The sequence below is a fragment of the Struthio camelus genome, chromosome 13 (assembly GCF_040807025.1).
Source record: "Struthio camelus isolate bStrCam1 chromosome 13, bStrCam1.hap1, whole genome shotgun sequence".
In the NCBI taxonomy this organism is placed as follows: Eukaryota; Metazoa; Chordata; class Aves; order Struthioniformes; family Struthionidae; genus Struthio; species Struthio camelus.
In genome coordinates this window covers 6,179,081-6,203,813 of record NC_090954.1, presented here as the reverse complement: position 1 = coordinate 6,203,813, position 24,733 = coordinate 6,179,081, and the positions used below count along the sequence as shown (strand labels likewise).

Genomic DNA, 24,733 nt, shown 5'->3' with positions numbered 1-24,733 from the left:
CCGCCGCCGCCGTCGCCGCCAGGCGGGCCCCGCCCCTCTCCCAGCTTTCCCGCTCTGCCGGAGGGGGCGGGGCTGGAGGACTTCCCACCTCTCCCCCCTAGAGGGCGGTCTCCGGCCTCTCCCCCCGCCACCAGTCGCGCTGTGCGTGTGACGTCACTCCGCACGGCCCCCGGCAGAGGGAGGGAGGGAGGAAGAGGTTCGTCGGCGCTGAGTAGCTGCCGCCATTTTGATTGTGTGCGCAGGGTGGATACGGGCTCGCTCGCCTTTTTTCTCAGCTGTAAGTGACGGAGGTGGCCTTCCTCCTCGGTCTCTTTTCTTCTTCTCTTTTTACCCCCCCTCCTCTCTCCCATGCGTTCCTAGGGGGCTGAAAGAGAGGGAAAAGTTGAGGGGGAGCAGAGCTTGCTGGAGCCGCCTCCGTGGCTCGGGCAGAGAGAAAAGCCCTGCGTGAGGGGTTGGTTGCGGACGTGTTAAGGTGGGGGGAGGGATCTTCGCTACAGCACCCCCCCGGGGAGGCTTTCCTGTGGCGAGGAGGGCCGCTGGGGGGCCGCCCGTGGGGGCCGGGGCGGGCCGAGCTGCGCCCGGTGGGCGGTAGGCACTTGGCGGGTGGAGGCCGCGCAGCTCGGTTTTTCAGCCCGGCCTGCGCGGAGTTGTCTTACTGCCCAGGGGGCGACGAAGCCGAGACCTTCCTCCCCGGCCGGCTCCTAAAAACCAGCGGGGAAGGGGTCTTTGTGGCCCGGTTTGGGGCAGCGGATGTCTTCTGTAAGACCCGCTCCTGCGCATATGGCCCCCAGACGCTCGGGTCGGGGCGGAACAGCCCTGTGGACTTTGGCCATCTGAACTGAACAATGGCCTTTGGCCTCCTCCGAGTCGTACGGCCTGCCAGGTTTTCGAGAAGGGGTATTTAGAAGTTGCCCTGTAGGCAGCTCGTGGCAAGACATCTGTGGCCTTCTCCAGGCACTCTGTGTATGGATCCTTTAGGAGAGCCCCCTGGCCACTGTTTGAGAGTCCCTATGGCAGAACGGAGGAGTGAAAACGACCTGTGATAGGGGTTAGGACCCCACGCTCTATAGGAACGCATATGTTAATGTCAGCTGTCACTTACGTAAGCTGAAGTGTTTCAGTGCGTGAATTTACAGGGAGTGCGTAACAGTAAAAAATCTTAAGGTGGCTCCTACTGTAAAATGGTTTATGGCCGGTTTGGGCCTTGCGCAGACTAAGACTAGCAATAACCTGCTCGTTTGCTTTTAATTGGCTTCTTTAGGAACAGAACTTGCAAATTCTATCTCAATTATAGTATCTCCATATGGACTTCAGCATAGCTAAGCAGCAATAATCTTAACTAAACCTTGCTCAAGTTTTCTGTGTCAAGAGCACCTTCCCCTTCTCCCTCCCCTCCCTCCGCCCCACAGGACGCTTTAATGATGGATTTATTTAGAAATCTGTTCACTGTAGAGCCTAATCACAGCCTACTTTGTAGCCAAACAGGGAGAAAATTGAGTCATAATTAAAATCCTCAATTCACCTTATAACTGAGTGGGGGGGGGAGGGGGAACTTCATGCCAGAGGAAGAATGACTGAAACCTGAATGTGTTTCATAATTTGGGTTGCATAGGTTGAAAATAGAGAAAAATGGCTTTGGAGCTGGGGAGAAGGAAAAGATAAGAAATGCAGACATGTAAATAAATACTAACTGTTGTTAGTTTTGTTTTGATCGTTTGGGCGTTTTTGTTTGTCCTTAGATATGTGAGCATTTTCATTTCTTAGTAACGTATAATAAATAGGATTTTTGTGAGACCTGGATCCCAATTGGTTCAAAGGACATACCAGGCACTATTTTTGCGTAGTGTTTGTATTTTGAAAACACATTTCTGGAAATGGAATTGGTACTGGATTTCTTTTTTTTTTTTAACTACTAGTTTAGCTCATATTGTACAAAAGTGTCAGAAAACTTCTTTTGTGAAAATATTTGCCGTTTATATGTTTGTGTAGAGGCAATCAACACTGTTTTGTGTCAGTTTACAGATCGGAATACCACTAATCCTTAGTGCTATCTGCGCCTAAACTTCTCCTCTTGGTGTCAGTGATTAATGTGGAAAGTTTGTCTTGTCAATTTTTTGCTCATTGTTCGGAAACAATATGCTGAAATAGATATGTGAGCTTATTTTTAAATATCCCTGTTAAAGAGTGAAAACATATGCTGGGCTTTGAACTACTCTTAATTCTACAGCTGTGCTTTACTTTCCTTGTTTTTCAGTTATGCATGTACCCGTTTGAACTCAGAATTCCTGCATATAACATCCAGCAACAGAAGCTGGTGGGTTTTGTCTCTGGCAAATCAGCTGAACTGTAAAATACTTGGATACTTGCATGCTAATAGGGTTCCATATCTGCGGGTTAGCTCATCGTATTGTGGAGCTGTGTATTAATTTATCAGGGTTCGTTTTGTGATTGTTGACATAATTTTTAAAATCTGATTGTTTAACAGTGGTATGTATATAAGTTTCTGTGAACACTTAAGTTTTAGACTGACTGAATATATATGACTTTCATGTAGTAATTTATTTACAATATAGTATGAAGGACTAAAACTTTAGATTCTGTTGGAGGTAATATTTGAAGGTTAAGGTCTCTCTTCATTAGTCTTCTGTTGAAATCTGTGTAGTCACTTAAATGTTTATTTAAAATAGACTTTAATTACATGTTGGAAGGTATTAAGTGAAGATGAGCGAGCCTGTGTTACGAAACGCAAATCAAGATTGAAGTGTTACTATGTTAGGATGAGAAAGCTATGTCTCCTTGCCCAAGACCAAAAAAATAGAGGGGGTAAGCAGGGAAAAAGAACTATTTCAGAAAGTCATTCTTTCTAGTATTTAACCAAACTACAATAACAGCACAGTGTAATGCTTTTGTGTGTGTCTTTTTCCCCCTTTCTCTTTTTCTCTCTCTCTTTTTTTTTTTAAATGACAGATGCGGCATTCTAAACGAACTCATTGTCCTGAATGGGACGATAGAAAGAGCTGGGATCAGAGAAACCACAGTAGCAGCCATAAACGCAGGAGAAGGTCCCACAGCAGTGGACAAGAAAACAAGCACTATAAACCACATCACTTTTCAGAAAGGTATAAGACTCTGAACTGAGTAGCAGTGATGCTTCTAATCATATATATTGAAATAAATACGTTTTCAGAAAAAGAGTTTTTAAGTGTCCAGAGTTCCTTAAGGTTGCCTTAAGGTTTGGCTCACCTAAGACAAGCTCGAGAGGTAATTGGTTTTCTTAAAACAGCATGTAAACCATTAAATTGAAATGCTTTAATAGAAGCAGTAAACGTTGTCACTATTTTGTCAGTTACGTACTGGTGTTGAATACATTTAATATTAAACTGCAAGTAAAACGTAGGTATTTTCATGTATTTTTCTTAACTTGAGCAAAAGCAAGGAAAGAGAAGGTTTGTTTAATTACTTAGTACGATGGTAAGTATGAATTAGATTTATCTGGTTAATTTGGAGATGGTTTGCTTTTTCTCCCACACTGCTTTCACTGGAAGGATGTGTTTTTCTGTTTTTCCCTTGAGAAGAGGATCCTGTGGAATTCTTTTAAGAGTTCATATTCATGCTTATAAAATGCTGGACAGGGTAGGTGTACAGCAGTATGGGGGCTTTTTGCCTCTGCAGCTTTCTTAAGGGCTTTTTCTGGGCAAAAGATGCTTGATCCAGATATTCTCTCTGTTTTTTACTGTGTTTAATGCAGAACACTGAGAACAATGCTGACTTCTCTCAGACTCTCCAGAGGATGTTGTTCAGGGGTTTTCTTTGTTTTGTGTTTTTTAAATACTGCGAGTGTTGAAAGCATAGAGGGTTTTTTTGCTGTATTGAGAGCGCTTTATCCTGTGACTTCTTTAGAAATTGTGATTGAGTTGTTCAGTATGTTCTAGGAAGTGTATCCCCTTTTTGAGTCTGAATTTCTATTTATTGTGCAAACTGTGGATGGATTATGTATTGTTCATGTGGATGGCTATGTATTTGAGACTGACAATCTCATTAGCTTCCTAATAAAGTAACGTGAAAAGCTCCACTTCTTTTGGGGAGGGAGTCGGTTACAAAACATTCTTGGTGTAAAGACGGATACTATATAACTCAGTAACTCAGCTCAAGTCGCTTATCTTGTTGGAAGCTCAAGTTTTTAAAGTGGAGAACATTCACTTAAAATATATTTGCAGTCATTATTTGGACGATAGAGCCATAAATGAAAGAGACCATCATGACCGGAGATATGTTGAGGAATACAGAAATGACTTCTGTGAAGTATATGACCACAGGCATTATCACAGAGACTATGAAAAGAGTCACCATCATCACTATAGCAAATCCTCTGGTCGGAGCAGGAAAAGTAGTCATAAAAGGAAGCATAAGAGACATCATTGCTCCAGTCACCAATCACATTCGGTATGAGTAACTTTTAACTTTATTATTAACGAATTAGTGGTACTAGACTTCTTAAGGGAGTGCTAGAACTTCAAGTCCTGGTCACAGTACTTTGGGGAAAATTATTTTATTAATAAAGGATTTGTAGTTGAATCCATTTGTGAGCATATGAATATATTCTTAGTTGAGACTTTGGATCAGAGTTTTGGGGGGATTATCATCAGTCCTAATTGTATCTAGGAATGTTGGTGGCCAATAATTATATCACCGGCATTCTCCTGAAAAATGTATTTTGAAAATGAAGACAGGTGGCTATTTCACAATGCAGTTACCATTTTAGTTTTACAGCGTAGTGAAATGTCTGTTTCTCAGGTAGACTGTGAGATGCCATCCATCCCATTACTAAAAAACAATTGAAGTAATGTACCTTTTTAATGTATGCTTAATTGGCAGGATGAAACATGCATGTCTGTAAATTGATAAGAACAAGCTGCACAGTTCTACACCTAATTCCAGAAAACTTTTAAGTCGTGTGCCTCACTAATGGCAGCTAATGTCTTACTAAAGATGGGATATGCTTGCTCTCTGCCTTCTTTTGAGGCATGCTGTCTGAGTTTTTCATTATTGGCTTCATGCCCACTGATACGTCTTCAACTCCAGGTGTTTTATGTCACCCTTTCTGCAATAGAAACATAATGTTGTATTAGATTATACATTGCAGATCAAGGACTTTAGAGTAATTTTTCTTCTCGTGTTTCTCTGAACACGAGGAAAGTAAAATTACTTGATAGTGTTTTTTTTTTTTATTTAGATGACAAAACTTGTGCATTTTAAAAATATAAATATTTCACCTGACTCTAAGCTTAGATGTATAAATAAATATTGTTTTTTGCTATTTGATAGCAAAGTATTAGAAGTAGTGACATTGCAGTCTTAATCTGTCTTCAATTAAGCCACTGTTTGAGAGACAAAATTGTGTTGTTTTTTTCTGTTGCCTTATCACTTTAAGTATTTATCTGAAAATCTGTTCCTTGCCATGTTTTTCTTCTGTAACATAAACTGTGCCCTGTGAATTTCTGGGGACTGAATTTGAAATTGCTCCTGCCAACTGTTCGTGGCCTGGTGCGTAACTGAATGCCTGAATATCTCCCCGCTGAATGAATTGCGTATTCTGCCCTGAATTCACTCTGATATATTGATTGGCTGGACGATCTTGGTGCCGATTCCAGAAGAGTCACCGAAGGAAAAGATCCAGGAGTGTAGAGGATGATGAGGAGGGTCACCTGATCTGTGAAAGTGGAGACGTTCTAAGAGCAAGATGTATAGAACATTTTTCAACACTTTTTAAAAACTTTTCAGCAAAAAATCTTGTTTAGAATAGTATGTCAGAGGAGGGGGGCTAAAGAAATCTTCATTGCTCTTTTTGTTTTGTTTTTTTGTGCTTTTTTTTTTTTGCATATCTTCTTTTCTGTAGAATTTAAATACTGTGTTCAAAAAGTTCCAAGTAGTAAATGAACTTGAGTCTTGAGATTAGAACAAGGGATAGTTTTGTAGCTAACTGTTTTCATGACACCTGTCCAATAAAATAACACATTGAAATGCTGAGATTTAAAGTAATTATGTTTTTATAATGGCACATTTTTAAATCTACATTAATATTGTTTATTCTTGTTTGGTTAGTTACATAATTCTGACTTGTGTTCGTTCTTTTTAGATGAAATTGTTGCGACTTTAGGAGAAGGAGCTTTTGGAAAAGTAGTGGAGTGCATAGATCATGATATGTAAGTATCAGTTACCTTTTTAACTACACGTCTTGACAAAATGCACTTTATTTAGCCGAGAAATTAAAGCCCAAAGACTTTTTCTTTGATAGTAAGTTAGGGTCAAATGAAACGTTAAAATATACTTAAGAAAGAAGTGCTGTTTTAGATGAGAGCTATCTGGTAAGCTTATTTCTAGATGAGCGTTTTTAAGGAGTTTCAGATATCACATCCGTTTGCGAGGTTCCCTGATCGTTTTTAAAGTTCTTCAGTCATCCGGTCTGCAGGTGTGCTAGGACACCTAAACAGTAAAACTCCAGATTAAAGTCATTTTAACCATATGTTTTGTATCCGCAGTTCTGTGATGCGCTTGTGGGTTTTTTTTTTTTTTTTTCCTCCCCTCTGCCTTTGGTGTGTTCGTTCTGTCATTTCACTAGTTATGTCTGTTCGGGAGCTTGAGAACCTGTCGTGAAGGCAGATAAGATTCTTAAGACATTAGAATCTAAACAGTTGTGCAGAGACCAATTTTAATTGTCCACGAATGAATCTGGCAGGATGAACTAGGTGTATGTGTGTTCTGTTTCAAGTTTCCTTTCCTTGCACTTAGTGTTATAAAACATACTAAGTGCAGGTCTGTTAGTTCTCACTAGTATGAAATGCTCAGACTCTGAACTCTGGAAATTATTTGTTTCCACTGATTCAGTTGGCGAAAGAAGAGCCAGAACAAAGTTAGCAAGTTGTAGAGAAGTTGTTAAAATTTTTTGTACTGTTCTTGAATGAGATCTTGGATAATTTTTTGGAATCATCTTGCAGATGGATTCCTGATGTTTATTCTTTCGTAGATGAGATAAGACTGTCTGAGAAATAGTTAACGTAAAATATATGGTGGGTATTTGATCTTAACCAGAATAAAAAAAAGAAGCGTAATACTAATCCTCCCTTTGAAATGGGATTAAGTCAAATTCCCTAAATAATACTTGTAATTCTCTACTATCTTTAATTTTCCTGGGTTCCTTTTATTAAAATCAGGGTACTTTGGGACTGTAGATGTTTGACAAGAAAGTGATACAGTCTGTGTTGTTTTAATTTATTTTAAAGGAGAGGAGTGCATGTAGCAGTTAAAATTGTGAAAAATGTTGGTAGATACCGGGAAGCAGCCCGTTCAGAAATACAGGTATTGGAACACTTAAATACCATGGATCCAAGCAGCACTTTGTAAGTATAAAAGTAGATCAGTCAACATACTAACGTTTTGGCAAAAGATAATTATTCAACAGGTTGAATTTTCATGTATTTATATGTACTATTTTTATTTTTAAGCCGCTGTGTCCAGATGCTGGAATGGTTTGATCATCATGGCCATGTTTGCATTGTTTTTGAGCTGCTGGGACTTAGTACTTACGATTTTATTAAGGAAAACAGCTTTCTGCCATTTCATATTAATGACATTAGAAATATGGCCTATCAAATTTGTCAGTCTATAAATTGTAAGTAAATCTCAATACTTTTATCAAGTATGACTTTGGGGTTTTTTTTAAGGAAATTATTTATGGATTACTGTTTTTTTTTTTTTTTTCCCCCTCACAGTTTTACACCATAATAAATTAACTCATACAGATTTAAAGCCGGAAAATATCTTGTTTGTGGAGTCTGATTACATAGTGAAGTACAATGCTAAAATGGTAAGTTTGCACTTTTCTTTCCAGCCCTCATTAGACGTTTTTTGGTCTTCATTTGAACTTTAAAAAAAAAAAAAATTGCCATATGTGAAAGGTCAAATGATAAACGGGATTATGTTTTGTAGCTCCTTTATGCTCTTTGAGATGCACTAGTTTTCTGCTAAGCTGGTAATATTGCTCCGATTCAAACTTAACTGTTTAATCTGATAACAGCTAAGGCCTTTGCTGTTTAATGGAATTCGGCATTCTTAGGAGACTTTGTGTTAACAGCTTTGAATTTAGCCAGCTTTTTCTTGTTTTATATTTCTTAAAGAAGCCCTTTCATTCCCTTTCCTAAAAGCATCTTTTTGTTTTGGGAAGGATGTCAGATCTTGCTTCGTATCTAATTACGCTATTTCTAAGGGTGTCTGAAGTGCCTGTCAGTTCGGCAGTTTTTGGCTTGGTGGCAAAGACAAGTGTCCTTGCTGGGTGTTCTTTTTGTCATCAACGTATAATGTTGACTGCTGGCAGTGTTAAAATTGGCAGAGGCCCAGAATAGGAATGTTCTTGAGCAGCGTCTTCCTTTTAAATCTGAGAAAGCCCTAGAACACAATGTTAGGGTGAGCGCTTCGCTGCACAAATCGCTTCTAGCACTAGGAGAAATACAGATTTCTTTTTAGATTGCTGCTCTGTTTCAGAGTATAACAACTTTCTGGAAACAGAAAAGCAGTATTGACTTACCGCCTTTAGCTTATGCATAAAATTCCATTTTGCTTTTTTATTCTAGAGTTAAAATGGTATAAATGATTGTACATACCAATGAATAGCCAAAATCCAGGCAGAGATAGCTAATTCTGAAGTTGAGTTAATATTAAAGTTAACAAAAGAGGAGTTCTGTTACAGTGGGCAAGGTCTTTAGATAGTCAGCTATTTCTAAATGTTCAGATTAAATTGCCTTGTTATCAGCTCGTCCTTTTTCTTCTTGGAGAGTGGACTGAATGGGAATATTGGGAGGGATTGGAGGGGTTAATGTGGGTTTGAATTTTAGCATGACTATGTCAAATGGTATTTTGAAGATATTTTAAATTGATAATGTGATGAATAGCTTTTACCTAAGTATGCATTTAAAAATACTAATGAAGAGTGTTTGAATTCTCTTACAGAAGCGGGATGAACGCACTTTAAAAAACACAGATATCAAAGTTGTTGATTTTGGAAGTGCAACTTTTGATGATGAACATCACAGCACATTAGTGTCTACAAGACATTATAGAGCTCCGGAGGTTATTTTAGGTAAGTAAAGACTTTCACGCCTCTTGACAGTTAATTACAATTCATTCAAATGTCTTCCTATTTCATAAACTGGAGTAGATGCTCACAATTCTAATTTTTCAGTCACAGTCTCTCACAGATGATGCTATTAAACTTCTTGAGAGTAAAGCAACTTTTTCTCTCTATTCTTACAATAAAAGAAATATTTTGAAAACTTTAAGGGAATGTGTTTTGACATTTGTTTTTAAGTTTTGTGGAGAGGCATGCAGGGAAAAACATATCAGGAAATGGATGGAGACTTGGCATACCCTTTGTGGATTATGTTTGGAATGTATTAGAAAGTGAAACGTACACTTTGCATATTTTGCAGCACTGGGATGGTCACAACCTTGTGATGTTTGGAGTATTGGTTGCATTCTAATTGAGTATTACCTGGGATTCACAGTATTTCAGGTATGTGCATAAAGCTGAATTGAACCTTTTTGTTACAGACTCCAGAATTTAATCTTGTAATGACATCTACTTAATTGTTAGTGCAAAAGGCATTACCTTAGAGGGCTTTAAGTATTGTATAGAAGAGGTTGTAAAGACAGCATGTATACGAAAACGTGATGTCTGTACATCTCCTTCAGACTACTCAAGATCACCTGTTTTAGCTTTTTGAACAATGAAGCCTGTCTAGAATTTGAAGATGCTCCTCAAATTAGAATAATAAAACATGCATGTGTAAAACTTGGTTTATAAACTCTGTTTTGCCAGGGCCATCTTCACCGTGGAAAGTAGTATAGTATAACAAGCTGCATTGCATAGTCTTATTTTTAATTAAAATGTGGTAATGTGTAACGATGCTGTGATGCTCTGGAACACGTCTCATTTATAGATAGTGTTGTTACCGAGTAACTGAGAGTAGGAAAATGTGAAAAGTGCATTGCTTTTTTCCCAACAGACGCATGATAGCAAAGAACATTTGGCAATGATGGAAAGAATACTAGGGCCTCTGCCAGCTCACATGATCAAGAAATCCAGGTAAGCTACCCTTACAGAAAGAGTAGGTTGCCTGATCTTTTGCTATTATAAAAGAGTGATTTGAGGAGCTTTAAAGTTTCCATTGTTCACTGTGAGCTGCTAAAATTTAGTCAGCAAATGGACTTCCAGACTTGTTAGTCTGTTGCAAGACATCACATTCAGATTTAGCTAAATTATATAGTCGAAAAGAGTGTTATGTCTCTGGTTTTAGTTTGAGTTACCAGCAGCCGAAAATCAGCTTCCTGAACAGTAACTGAGTATGAACGTGCTCACGTAAAGCTAAGTCTCATGTAAAGCTAAGTGTGTACGGTCACCAGAACAGTAGTAGATATCCTTTGTTCTGTAAACTGTGGGAATCAACAACCTGTTGTCATCAGAAGACTTACAGCGAGAGGAAGAAGAGAGCCCTGCTCTTACTAGTACAGCTCCAACCTGTTCCACCCTCCCTTCGTATTCCTTGCACGTGGGCTGCAGTGATCTGCTGCTTTTCCTCAGAGATAATACAGGCAGCAAAAGTATCCCATTTCCAATGTAAGTAGAAGCAATCAGGACAGGATTCTTTCCTAACCGCCAAATGCCCCAAAGCCAGAGCGTGCAAGATTTAACGGTCCATTCTTTTTCTGAAGTAAGTTGTCTTGTTGCCAGCTGATCTAGGTAATCCTATGACTCAAGTTTCAGTAAAGCATAAGTTTCTCTGATTCTGAGTTGGGTAATGCATTCAGAGTTGGCCACAGTTAACCATAACAGATTCTTAATGCTTTTTTGAAAAACAAGAGAAGAGTTAGATAGCTACGCTTGCATTAGGGTGAGCTAGTATTGGAAGGTGCTACTTATGTAGCAGAGTTAATGTGATGCTGAGTTGTGGATTTGTTAGAACTGTAATTGCACTGGCATTTTCATGTATTTGCTATATTCATAAAGATATTTGGGAATATCTGATTTTGTTACATAGTTGTAAACCATTTTTTTTAAACTCTGTAGATATTATAAGAAATATTTTAAAAGCCAGTAGACTGACATTCTGTCTTTTATTTGTTACTAGTAGATGAGACCGAGTTATTCTCTTGAAACGTGGATGTAATACTGTGACAATGGTAATATAAAAGCATCAGGTTTCTCTGTGGATAAATGTTAGCAAAAGAGAAGTTGGATCTCACATGCAGAGGGAGATGCTTCAGAACTTCATGGAAAAACATCCACCCAGTTGAAACACTGACGCTATTTTTAAATTATTTTTCTTCTCATGCAGAAAGCACTATTTTCATCATGACCAGCTGGATTGGGATGAGCATAGTTCTGCAGGTCGATATGTTAGGAGACGCTGTAAGCCTTTAAAGGTGGGAGAGAACATTTTCATTACTATTCTCAGTTAAATTTGCAGTTGTGAAAGATGTCTCTAAATTACTTATTTCTTCCCCTCCGCGCCCCCAGGAATTCATGCATTGCCAAGACACAGATCATCAAAGTCTGTTTGACCTTGTTCGCAGAATGTTGGAGTATGATCCAGCCAAAAGAATTACCCTTGATGAAGCCTTGCAGCATCCTTTTTTTGAACCATTAAAGAAGTAAATTCAGAGATCTTTTATGCTTCTCCAAGGAGATTACCTAGACTGTGTCAGTCAACAGAGATTGCATGAAACTTTTGTAAACTTTAAATTATTTTGTACAGTTAAGTCTGTAAATAATTACATATGTTTTGTATAACTGTCACGTTTATCTTGTTGAACAGTTGTAGTCTTAATCATGGGTATCAAAATGAAAAATAAAAGACATTTTCATTTTTGAAAGTTGCTTTTTTCTTTTTGAAGCTGTTCCCTCTCTTTTTGTAGAGAAGGCTAGTTAAGCATCTAACTTTAGATGAGACCATGGGCTTGCTAAACAGTACTTGAAAACACATTAATTAAAACATTTTAAACTATCTTCCTTTGGAAGTCAGACATGAAGAAAGGATTGTAAGTGATTCAGACTACCTAACCATGCTGTGTAGAGCTTTGCAATAGTATTCTGAAGCAAGACTGAAGATAGGGTTGTATATTCTAAGTAGAAACTTTTTTTGTCACTTTTGTCCTCACATTCTCCCATTTAAACAGTGTGCATTGCTGTCTGAATGCTGGTTAGTCAGAGTTCCTGGAAACTTGTGTGTCTGATGCTTTCAGTGGTAAGTGTTTATTGGGGAGGTCTGAAAAATAACATTTTAAACCTTCAAAATCGTTTTGATCCATTAAAGAGCAGCATTTTCATGGTAAGATTTTTCAGAACTGCACTGCCCCTGTAGAAAAATGCTGAGAAGGATATATACTCTTGTTCTCACCGATGAAATACTGTGACTCAGTTGTAGCATATTTAAGCCCTGTTATTGCAATAGTAACAAGATAATCCTCGAGTCTTCAAACACATATTTGTGTGAAGCTTGATCTGTAGTTATTAATAAATTGAGCAGCCGTGGCAACTGAGAAACACTGTTACCAGTCATCATACAGGAAGGCGGAGGATGGATTTTCAGTTGTAACTCCTAAACCTATGCTCAAGTTAGGAAGAAGGTGGTACTGCTCTCTAAGCCCCATTAGCCTACTTTAGCAGTTTTTGCTCTGCCATGTTTAAGTTGGGATTTTTTGGTCTTGCTCCAATGCTGTTTTAATTTGTTTGATGTGGTATGGACAGCTTGCTGAGCAGGAGTAAGGAAGGCTTTCAAGGTAGAGTTTATTCCAAGTGGCCTGTATGCGGTATGCAAGATGTAGCCATTTATTGCAGTCTTGACAGCATAGCTGACGCCGGTTTAGCATGTAAATCATCATTAAGGAAAGAAACAGCAAACTGATTCTGCTTCACAGAATCGCTGGTGATTCTGTGAAAAGCCTGCTTTCAGGTTTTGTGTCGCTGGTGTCCCTGTTCCACTAATGTGTAGGTAGGAAGGAGGCTTAAGTTGCAAAAGGCTCCAGGCATCTCTCTATGATTAGGGGCAGAATATAGCTGGGAAAGCTCTGAAAGCTTATTTTCGATAATCAGTGCCACCTGCTGTGCGTGATTATATCTCATAATACAGAACCCCTCTCCTCCTAGGATGTGAATTTTACTCCATTGTGGTTTTTGTCTGTGACAGAAAATGTAACAGTTGATACCTTTCCATTCAGCAGCGACCAGGGTAGAAGTGAGGAGGACAGGAGTGAATTCCTTCCCTTGTTTCTTTTCACAATACTTTCCGCTCCACACCTTCAGAGGTAAAGCACGGACTATCAGCGTCTGTGACCAAGCAATGCAAATCAAAGGGTGATTGAAAAAAAAGTAAGGTTATATGCTGCTATAACTATACAACTGTAACTAGAAAACAGTTTTATTGAAATTAGATTGTGTACTTGTGCTTAAGAAGTCATTTTTAGCTTTTGCTAATGCAGTTACTAGAACACATTGCACCTGCTAAAAAAAGATGTATGCTGGAAGAGGAAGAAAATACATGCTAGCCTGTTGAAAATTTTTCACTTTTTCTTCCAGTAAATTTTAAAAATGCACTATCAAGATTAATATAGCAACTGCAGCAAGGTGCCAAGTAGTTTTGCAGGTCCTACACCATGCACAAAAGAAATTGTGGGCTGGAGGGAGAAAGGGGCATGCGCCCGCTAGCTCATGAGTGGAGCAGCGCAGAGCTGTTAGCAGCTGAGGAACAGCCAGGTGCCACGGGCTCGTCTTTAATAAATCAGATTTCTCATGTTCTCTGGGCTGCCCTCTTTATCTTTACTAGGTTTTATCTTTACTAGGGAAAAGACTTTTACATACGCACACCCCATTATCTTGTTAATACATGAATGTAGCTGGGTAGTTTGTAATACTGGCATGTTCAGCTCTAGCTATGTATTAACTGCACCTATAGCTGTTGGTAAATAATAGTAAGATCTGTTTGCATGTTTTTCTCCACTTAGGAAATTTAGCTATTGTTCCATAAACAAAATATGGTCTGCAAATCTGTGAATCATTTGACCAGGCGGACCGACACTGTCTGTTTCTACAACGGGTCAGTTACCCGTTTTACTAAACATGGATGATGGGATAAAATAAAGCTGTCTTTTAAGTGAACAAAACAGGCTTTGTCTTTAAAAGTGCAAACAGCGTGCAAGATAAAGAACTTCAGAAGGGAAGGGGAAGAGTTGAGCTAGGGGTTAAACTTAACAGAAAAGAGGTTAGGGGTTCTGTCAGAGGCCTTAGTAACTACAGTAGTAATTGGCCCTTTCTCCTTGTACAGTTTCCAGATATATCTGTTACAAGAACAGCTCAGGTCGCATGGACGCAACTTGGGACAAGATGCTTTGTACCCCGGAAGCTGCCCAAAATTGATTCTACTGTGTAAAGTCAGCTGATCTCATAGAGCTCATAAAAGAAGTCTCAGAAGGCTGGTGAAAAGGGGAGGGGAAGGAGAAGGAAAGGAAGGGGTTGCTCGCAATAATCTCCTTTTTTGGTCCTTGTGCCTTCAGGCATCCGAAGGTGAGAAGGAAGGCGTTAAATACTGCCTGGTAGCAGTATGACCGGTTTGGATAAAGTGACGACAGAAAGCAGTGTCTGTACAATTTGAAAGTCTAGTTGTTCAGGTACATGTCCTTTATCAACTCAGTTATTAGATACCTCACACCACTCTTGGCTTCCTCCAACCCAAATGCGTGCTTTTGCAGCCCTGTCCTACGTGCCACCCACCTCTCCTAGAAGTACTCCCAGGATGGAGAGTTCGTGGCCAAGAGGCAAAGAGCAGCTTTAGATCTGTGTGCTATGTGCTTAGAGTCCAGACAAGCACTAAGTTATCTGAGGATGTTTTATAGGTGAGTTAAGAGTTGATGTGATACAAGCTGTAGCAGAGAGAAAAAAGGCACGGAGGTTTGGTATAAACAGCCAAAGTCTGGGGGTACTTACTGTTTATACGTGAGCATAGTTTCTCTGGTTCAAAGGCTTCTCTCGTCCAGAGCCTCCCGTAAGCAGATGGGGCATTTTACCCTGATAAAATCAGGCCCTTATGAGGCATGGTAGAAGACCATTGCGGTTTGCAGATAAGGTCTTTTCCTTAGAAGAGTTTACAGCCCAAACGGGAGTTGCAGCACAAGCGCGGGGGGGGGGGGGGGGGGGGATGAAGAAGAAGGAAAAGGAACAAACGTGAATTTGAAAATTCTCCACTCTCGGCAGTGGAGAGAGCGCGTTGCCCCCGGGCCCGCTCGCACGCCGGGCGCGGGGTCCCGCGGCGGCCGCCGGGCCCCGCTGGGGGGCGCCAGCTCCGCGGCCCCGCGGCGGCGGGGGCTGCAGGGGGCCGCTGCCCCCCGCGGCGGCTGCACGGGGCCGCTCCCGCCCCCCGCCGAGCGCCGCGGCGGCCGCCCCGGCCCGGCCCTGCCCCGGCCCGGCCGGGCCGCCGCCGCCCCCGGGCGCAGCGCGCAGCCCCGCGGGGGGCCGGCCGCGGCGGGGGTGGGATCAGCCCCGCGCGATCCCGCGGGGCCGCCCGCGGAGCGTCTCCCCCTCCGCGGCGAGCGGGGAGGTGGGGGGGGGGGGAGCCGCCACCCCCCCCCCCCCCCCGCGCTTCCTCCGCTTAAGACGGGCCGGCGCGGCGAGCCCGGCGAGAGCGGCCGCTCCGCAGCTGCCGGCGCCACTCCCGCGGCCGGGCGCGCAGCGCAGCGCAGCGCAGCGCAGCGCAGCGCAGCGCACGGGGCGGGCGCTGGATGCGCCGCCGGCGGGAGGCGGGCGGCAGCCGAGCGGGTCCCCGCGCAGCGGCGCGGAGCGCGGCGCGATGAGCGCGGGCGGCGGCGGCAGCGGCGGCGCGGCGGTCACCGCCACCTCCGCCCTCTGCCTGCTGCTGTCGCTCAGCGCCGTGGCCGTCTGCCTGCTGCTGGGCGCCAAGACGGCCGAGCTGCAGGGCCGCCTGGCCGCCCTGGAGGAGCGCGGCGCCGCCGGCCCCGCCGCGCTGCTGGCCGCGCTGCAGCCCCGCGTCGAGCAGCTCTTCCGCGAGGTGAGTAGCGGCGCGCAGCCCCCGCGGCCGCCTCCCTGCCCGGCTCGCCTCTCTCCCCGGCTGAGCAGTGTCCCAGGTGGCAATACGAGCTGAAACACGCAGCAGCCTTTCCCTCGCCCTGTTCAGCGGGAAGGGTAATCCGAGTACTTGTAAAACTACTTATCTTCGGATGTACCGGGCTATAATTTCCTTGTTAGAAACTCAGGAGCGGGATCGCGGTTATCTCGGCTGCTTAGCATGAAGTATCACCGGGTCCCGCGGTGCTGAGCTGATTTACGGCAGGTAGAGAGCACTAACGACGAGCTACCGCGCTCTCTGCCCCGGCGTCTTCTGGAGATGCTAAAGATTTCCGTGCTGAAAGATTTCTCCTGCTGAAAGAACAATTATCCACGCTTAGGTCTTTGTCCTTAACTAAACCAAATCTCTGCGAGAAGTTACACTTGAGCCTAAAGTTTTATTTTTCCCCAGACTCTTGTGTTTTGGGTTCGGAGATTTTTTTTTTTTTTGGTATGGAAGGGGTGTAGGGAAGACCCCCCCCCCCCCCCCCCCCGCTCGCAGGAAAAGCTTTCAGATCGAGCCAGTTTGCTAGTTCTGTGCAAACAGTAGTTCCTAAACTGCGGCAAGATCCAGCCCAGCTTGCAGGATTCCTGCAGGACGCACCCGAGTGATGAATTCTGACATCTGGGGAAGGCTTTGCACTGGCATTTTATTAATGGCCTGACTGGTGTGTAAAACACGGTGCTGCATTGAAAATGGTACAGTCCTGAAGCCTCAGTCGTGCAAAAATGTATTTATATGCAGTTTCTCCCCGCTGTGAACACCTCTGGGGAATAAAGTTGCTTAAACTTTCACTGTGTGAAAGGCTCTGCATGAGAGAGGGGGGCAGGAGGCTGCGCTGGGAAGACCGTTGCATGTGTTGCATGTTTGCTACGCTTGGGTTATGGTGAGGGTATTGCTGGCACCTCCGTGGCACGTCCGTTCTCCTGAAAACATGGTCATATCGCCGTGTCTTGATAAAGGGTAATGTTAAAATAGGTTTTTATGCAAACCCTGAATACCAGAACAGAGGGGTGCTTGTAAGCCGTAATCACAAAATCTAGTTAACTTCTTTGCTCCAGTGAGGAATTAGCCTGCCAGTCATGGCAGCGGATCTGTTCCAATTACTCCAATAAATGTGCTTAGAAATGGGAATGGTTTCTGTGGCACTGCCTAAGATCATGTGCAGCCTCTTGCTGAGATTTAGTTAAGTGTGGAAAGCTCATTTTGTACTGTGAACACTCAGATGGAGCTTGTGCAGGGGAAAATAAAGCAAAAAAACCTACACAATTGGGTTTCTAGTGCGAGAGTGAGCTTGTTGAAACGTTTAGTATGACCAAACTTTTGTGGATACTGAAAGCAAATTTTGAAATGACTAACAGATTGAAGGAATGCATGTTAGTCATCATACTATCTATTAATAGTCATTTTAAACATACTTACTCACATACATTAAAGTTTCAAAAAGTGTATGTTTCTTGACCAAATTCCTTTCCGTTACAAAGACCTTTTACTAGTCAAGCAGCTTCCTTCCTTTCTGTGCTTGAATTTCTGTGGAGCAAGAGAATATTTCCATCAACATGAACATCAACTGGTGCCTGGGGTCAGTTTTTTGTTAAATTCTGTTTTTCTCTTTCTTTGAAGTTTACCACAATAATTCAGAAGTGAAACCAAAGCCCCATGTGCTCTCTGGACATGACCCGTGATACTTTGTTCTTTGTCACTGCACCAAAAGCATCAATACATAGAGCAATCTCGGGTTTTGCTGGCATGGTTTCTGACAGAGATGCATGTAAAAAGAAGCAAGCGCAATACTAAAATGCTTGTTGCTGTTCCTTTTAATGTTGCTTAAATATCTGGCAAGTAAAAGAGGATAGGAAATAATAAAGGAAGGATAAATGCGTAGTTTAGGCAATAAAAGCCGGTTTGGACAACTAGGGCTTAGTTTCTGGCCCTGTGACAGGCACCCATCTAACTCTGGAGAAACTGCTTATTTTAACATTGCAGGACCTCATTTTTCCTGTGGGTGTTCCTCGAGCAGAACACGCTCTAGATCCCGAGTCTGATACGCTCTCGAACATTTTTTAGCAATGTGGTCCAAACGTGGAAGCATCTCCACTTGTTCTGCAACAAAAGTTTGAATTCAAAGTGCATAGTTTTAACACTGTAGTGAAAATGTTAATGTGAGGATTATAGAAATATCCAATTGTTGTAAACAAAGCCGGACTGTTTTATGCACAATGGATTTATTGTCCATATTGGCCACAGAGTGTCCAGATTAATCAGCTTCATGACAAGAAAAATTCAATGGGAGTACACAAGACTCTGTCAAGAATCCCAGAAAGGAAAATATCTTCTCTGCTGTTCCTTCCCAGTGGTGCCTGCCGAATTACAAGGATGGTCTAGCTTATTGCATTTGCCCTGGCCACCTTCAGCATCAGCAGTACTTTAAAATAAACGGGAATAAAATTGAGTCACTCTGTAATGTTCAGACAGCAAAAGGCTGTCAGAAGAATGGACCTACTGTTTAGATAATTTTTGTTTCCCACACCGAAAGTATTTTTAGATACCTTCAGTCTTGCCCCATTTTCTCAAGGAAACTGCATGATCTGTAGCAGGCAGCTGGATAATTCTGCTGTTTATACTACCCCTCGGGCATCTTCTCAGTCAGGTGCTATGAAACCATGCTGTTCCGTTAAGTACTTCTCAGTAGCACATCTGAGCAGATAGAAATAAATGCATAGAATTTCAACGACTGATAAAGCTCTTTAATCCCCAGAATTAAAAGGACCAGAAACTAATTCACAGGTAGCCTAATTCCTGAATGGTCCACAGTATTCAAATATTTGAACCTGGACTGAGTCCTCAGCTATGTAGCATTCAGGTCTGAACACGCTGAATTCAATAAGTACGTTGAATTTTCTCTTTGAAGTGACTGGATGTGGATTCGAGTTATGAGATCATGGGTTTCTCTCTTGGTAAATGCTCTAGGTGAGACAGGAGATTCCTGAAGGACTGAAAGCAGATCTCTTGTGGGCTGGAGGAATTGCTCCCAAGCCTTCCTGGGTCTGCCTCCGTCACGAGGCACCGTGCCTGAGCTAATATAACTTACCTGTCATCAGGGCTTATTAACTTGGGCTTGGCACTCTCCTAAATGCAGGCAGGAACATTTGGGTTGGCTTAGAGAGCAGGCAAAGTAAGCTCGCATCTGTCTACAATATGCCACAGAGACATTGCTTTAGTCTTAACACGTTTTTACTTGTTTTAGTGGTCCCATGTTAAGGTGGCTTTGAGTGGTGCTGGGGGTGGTGAACACCCCGTTCCCACCGAAAGCCACTGCGGTGGCCCGCCAACGGCAGTCCCGAGCCCAAGGCTGGGTGCTCCGGGGCTCACGCTGGAGCCTTTTATCCCCTTGCCCATCTCGCGGCCCAACAGTGCATCCGATTCCTGCGTCCCGCCCGCAAGCCACCCGGCGCGTTAAAGCTGCAGTGAAGCAAGTCACGTGCTGACTGCTCGAGAAAACTGTAATGCTCCACATAACATGAGTTTTAAGTACAAAGCCAGGTCACATCTGCTCTGTAAGTATAACCCTCCTGTATAATACCCAAGGCTTTCGGAAGCAGCTTCGTGCTTGCCGCGGAGGGGCTCTCCTGAGGGGCTTGCCTCGCTCTGGCAGTCGGTTCTCTGCGGCACCGTTTCTGCCAGCAGAGAGGCCAAGGTGATGCTGAAATCTTGACAGAGGCCTGGTGCTGCCTGCACGGTGCGACAGCTCCAGCCCCCGGTGCTTTTCACGGATGACTTCCGAGGTGCCCGTATGCGATACGCAGGAGGAGTCTTTACCTGCCGTGTGTGAGGGTTGTTTCAAGAAACTTCAAATATTTCGTGTGCTATTTCAGCATGAGGTACTATCAAAAAAAGCAGGACGATACAGGGTAAAGCTATCTCATCTGCCTTAGAGGACGTGTCCTAGACAGTTTGGCTGCTAGTGTGCATGCACAGGATTCGTATAGATATAATGCATTCTCTGAATGGCTATTTTTATTCCTCCTCTGCACAGAAACTGGGTGAAGGATTAGCTAAGCTGCGGACGGTGAGAGAGGCTCCGTCGGACTGCATGTGCCCCCCAGGTAAGCCGAGATGCGCCGGCACGGCCCAGGCCAGGCTGCCAGGGAGTCGCGTGCTCCCTAGGTCGATGCCACTGAATTCCTCTTCTATTTTATATATTCCTCTGTATCAAGTAAAATATGCTAATAAGTGTTTTTCCAAGCCGAAGCACTCTCTTGTGACTGAGATTATTAACTTCTTCCATTGCCTTGCTTTGGCCTGCTTACGGATAAAGGAGTTTGAGGTTTGGATAAAGGAGATGTTGGGCTATAAGCATAGAAGAGTGAATAGCTTTACTCAGTTGTGAGCCCTGGCTGTTGGGCCAAAACAATTTAGAAGTAGTAATAAAATCACTGTGGCTCAATGTAAGTGTGATAATTAAAAGCTGCAGCTTCCCTGCCTTTTAGGAGGGTAGCGACTTCTCCAGCACCCACCGCCTGGCTGTATGAAAGCTGTCATTGATTGTTTAAATTGCCTCTCAGAGTTTAATGAACTTCTTAAACTGTCAAAATTTCCTGTTCTGCTTTGGAAGTGCATGCTCCTTGGAAACAATAAACAGCTTAGATTAGTTTGTAAAGGAATCTCACTTAGAGAAATACTTTGTAAGTGCTCTGCTGAATGGCATGAATGACTTTGGTCTGGTGCACTTCAAACCTTTTCTTCTTTTTTCAGGGAAGTAGTGAAAGATGGGTGAAAGATGTGCAGGGCTTTGAGGGTGAAGAACGCAAAGGCGTGGTGCGAAGCCTTCCAAAGCAGCAGTTAGTTCAGGGTGGGCTTTAAAGAAAAAAAAAAGCTTCTCAGTGTTACAGGTGGAAGCAAAATAGACAAATGTGCGGTCTCACATACAGAATACAGCTTACAGCAATATTCCGTATAGGACAGAAAAGAGAGGTGTTTTTTTTTCCTTTAAGATTGTGTCTAATAATCTCTTAGATGTTTCAGTGATGACTCTTCTAAAGGTACCGCTGCAATTGTAATAGCTTATTTTCTAGCGGGAGGCTAATGTGAACGTCCTGTGTGCGTAATTGCCTTGTAAGCAGACTAGACCAGCTGAGACACGAATCAAGCTTCTTTTCAGCTCTTATGAGAACGGTGGTCAAAGTCGGTTTTCTCCCTTCTCAGCGAAAGTGTGTATAGAGAAAGGTTTCTTTCCTGGACTTTGTCCTCAGATTTCTTGACAACAAATATCTGTTTTTTTCTGTCCTGTGACTCTGCCCTTTCCGCGGACACAAGGTAGACCCAACCACGTCGGTCGGGCTCACAGGGCTCTCTCGGTTGTAACTCCCTTTAGCCTGCGTAACCTGGGCGCTGCTGGTGTGCTGAAGTGGTCAAGAGGCTTTTCCTATTCTCTGCAGAAAGTAATTGAGATTTAAGAGGCTGCTTTGTGGCACATGAAAGTCCCGATTCTGTTCAGGGTCAATGGATTTGCTGGTTGCTGCGTTTGAAAGGTGGGGGAAAGGGAGGAGGGCCAGCGTTTTCCCACATGCTGCTGAAATACTTGTTACAGTCATTAGGAACGAATGTCAAAATAATCTGTGAACCAAAGGAAGGCAAAATGCTTTTCTTGTGGATAGAAAGCTACGTGGCATCTGCGGCGGACGCTGGCTACCACCACTCAATAGCAATTACGCTTGCACGTACGGAGAGCTCTTCTGTTCAAAGACCTGAGTGCAGCACTGAGAGGAGGACAAGCTGCCAAGCCGTGTTTTACACTGACCGGCCCGCAAGCTAAAAGCAAAGTTGCTGCAGTGTGGTCATAACCTTAGTTGTCATGAAGCCTTTCAGCTATTCTTGACTAAAGTGAAGGAATTTTCACACTTTTTTTTTTCTTTTTTTTTCTGAAGAAGACTGAAGAGTCTTCCAGTCTGTAGTTTAAAAGCCCAATGCAGAAACGTGCCAAGAACTTGCAGCCCTTGCTGACCAAGTTGCAACCGAACAGTGCAACACCAAGTTGCGAACTAACAACTGAGGCGCAATTCTCTTCGCCTCCGTGGACCGAAAAGTAGCCACTGGCAAAGAGATCATGCCTTCTTTGGAGGGGGCATGGAGATAGGTGAGATCCTTCTAGTTCTTGCGTTTTTTTCTCCCTCCAGAAGCCTAGCCAAGTTTAAGATGACTTCCATCTTATGGCTGGATTTGGTTTCAAAGCAAGTCCGCTGAAGAGCTAACAACGGTAGTAGTTATTTACTTCATTACACCAGTATAATCTCTGTCTTGGTATCTCTCTGGTAAAAAGGGAGACTTTCTTGCCATTCCCTTGGGCCCACGCTGCCAGCACAAACCAGTAGCTGGGGAGGGGACGGGAGACCCCCCCGATCCCCAGAGCGGGGTCTTTGATTTTGTTTGGTTCTAAACCAAAGACCTATTTTTCCTTGAAGTGAGGTTTGGGGTTCTCTACTGGTTTTTGCTGAGGTTTGTTAGGGGTGGGAGATTTTTCGGTTTTGCTTTTGCAAGTTGCTTTGATGAAAGCAGCTTGCTACATACTAAAAATCAATCAGGGACGAGAGGACTGCGATCGACTTAAAACTTAGAAGACTGCATTATTTTGACTCTGGTGGGACCCTAAATCAGCGTTGAGAGCGATACACCCGTTCTGCACTTTGCAGTAAGGCGGCTGTGCGGTTACGTGGCTCAACGGGGCTGTTTTAAAGTGACTCCGTTTCTTAAGTACTATCTTCTACGGCTTTTCGCAGAACCGGTATTAGGAAAGAGCTGCTCTGCAGCTTTTGTAAGGCCGTCAGTGCAACTGTGAACGGTGTACGTGGGCCGGCAGCGGAGCCCGGGCTGGAGCCGTCCGGCGGCGGGAACCCTCGCGAGCCGGAGGGCTCGCTGGCCAGCAGAGGGGGCCCCGCTATTTCACGAACGCCGCAAAGAAATCGGAATCAGAGGAAAGAAAGAGCTTAAAAAGTTAGCACCTGGGCGCTGAGGAAAGGGAAATACGGGCGGCTTCCTTACCTGCTGCAGCACCTCCGGGCTTGCGGAATTTCGTGGGAACCTGAAGTGATTTGTTCTGTTTTATTTAGTCAAGAAAAGTGTGTGGCGGGGGGCACTTTTGGTCATTTTGGCTCCTTTGCAGTTTGGGCATTTCTGGGACGTTCGGAGGAGTTTGGGAAGGCGCTGCAGCTGGGCCAGGTGCAGGCTGGCCTTAGAAACGCCTTGGCGAGCCCGTTGCGTAACCTCCGGCGGTCAGGAGCGCGGCCTTTTTCCTGCTTTTGTCCTTTTCCTTTTTTTTTTTTTTTTTCCTTCCCCCGCCCCCAGCATCTCCAGCTATTTCAGCCGGGGCCGCAGCAGTTGCGTGATGCTGGCGTTGGTCAGGCCGAGGACAGACTGTCCCCACATGTTGGCTCGCCGTGAAACAGCAGCTCAGGATTTTTATTGTTGTCGTTCTCGGAGCCAGGCCTGTAATACGTTGCCGAGAGGCCCTTAGTCCCCTTGCGCTCAGCTTCTTTCCCTGGATCAGAGCCTCGTACAGCCTTCAGCGTAAGATAAAATTTAGCAGGTGCAGGAACACTTGTTTAGATGGCATTTAGGACAGCCTTCAACTCACGAGCGCTTGGAGGTGGGCGAAAAGCGAGACCGGAGCTGTCTGTGTTATGCTTGCAGTTGTGTGGCCTTTGACTGTTTTTCCTTGGTGTCTTTTTTTTTCTTTTTTTCCTTTCCCCCTCCTTATATTTGTAGGCACAAAAATAAACCTTGAAACCGGAGGTATGAAAGACTTGTTAAAAGCACTGTTTGCCTTGCCAGGACTCTTGAGGCTCTGTGAAAAGGTCCCTCAAGACCTCGAGAAGCTGGATTATGGCATTATTAGGAGCACAAGAGCAAACGCTCCTTTTTAAACCCAATAAAGGGGGAGAATGAGGGGAAATGAAATCCAAAGAGCCACCTCGTTCCGATGGAGGACCTGATGGATGAACATTTGCAGGCCGTGTCCCGTATGGCTTTCACGGGCTGCGAGAAGGCAAATGGAGTCTGCTCCCAGGGACGCTGCTCCACTGTTCAAGGAGTTTCCCTCGGATCGTAGGGGAGGGGGTGGGAAGAGGCTGCTCCGTGTCAGCAGAAGTTCTGCTAACCTGGTGGATCCCCCGGGATGCTCTTGTGTGGCGGAGCCATCTGCGAGACAGGGCTGTGCCACCTCCTCGTCTGCGGCTCCAGCCACACTTTCTGTCCCTGGCTCCCCTCTCGCCCCGAGCGTGGGCCTGCACGGCGTTTTTTTTTGTTCGTGGTATAGTTGCGATTGAAGGTGCAAAACTGCCAGGCTCTTCCGCACAGGCTGCAGCCTGTGCCCCACGTCCTACTTGAGCTGCCATCTGCTTTGTGCACTGTTCTTGCACGCATATTTCAGCATATGCTTTTTTATTTTTTTTAACATGTGCCTGTTTAGTTAACATCTCGCTAGGCTTTGCTCTCAGAGTCGCTGAGGACCCTTAACTCTGAATTTCCTGACTGCTCTGTGATGTATATGCCTGTCTTCGTGTCGAATGCAT

At 43.7% G+C, this 24,733-nt stretch overlaps 2 protein-coding genes across 3 annotated transcripts in view; both read left to right on the top strand.

The window, feature by feature from the left end:
* Positions 1-145: 145 nt before the first annotated feature.
* Positions 146-11,925, top strand: CLK4 (CDC like kinase 4). 2 transcript variants are annotated; one of them, XM_068959590.1, is made up of 14 exons: positions 146-277; positions 2,255-2,314; positions 2,968-3,119; positions 4,218-4,443; positions 5,652-5,742; positions 6,137-6,203; positions 7,281-7,397; positions 7,503-7,669; positions 7,770-7,864; positions 9,004-9,133; positions 9,483-9,565; positions 10,059-10,138; positions 11,388-11,475; positions 11,570-11,925. In XM_068959590.1, the coding sequence occupies exons 2-14, from the start codon at positions 2,261-2,263 to the stop codon at positions 11,705-11,707; spliced, it is 1,488 nt and encodes a 495-aa protein (XP_068815691.1). In that variant the 5' UTR covers positions 146-277; positions 2,255-2,260; the 3' UTR covers positions 11,708-11,925. The 2 variants fall into 2 exon arrangements, with proteins under 2 accessions (XP_068815691.1, XP_068815692.1); XM_068959591.1 differs by lacking the exon at positions 2,255-2,314 and having other exon boundaries at positions 161-277.
* A 3,958-nt stretch (positions 11,926-15,883) lies between these two features.
* Positions 15,884-24,733, top strand: part of COL23A1 (collagen type XXIII alpha 1 chain) — a 186,606-nt gene continuing 177,756 nt past the window's right edge. The window contains 2 exon segments of the mRNA XM_068960214.1: positions 15,884-16,109; positions 20,203-20,272. Coding sequence (XP_068816315.1) covers positions 15,891-16,109; positions 20,203-20,272 — 289 coding nt within the window. The 5' untranslated portion in view covers positions 15,884-15,890.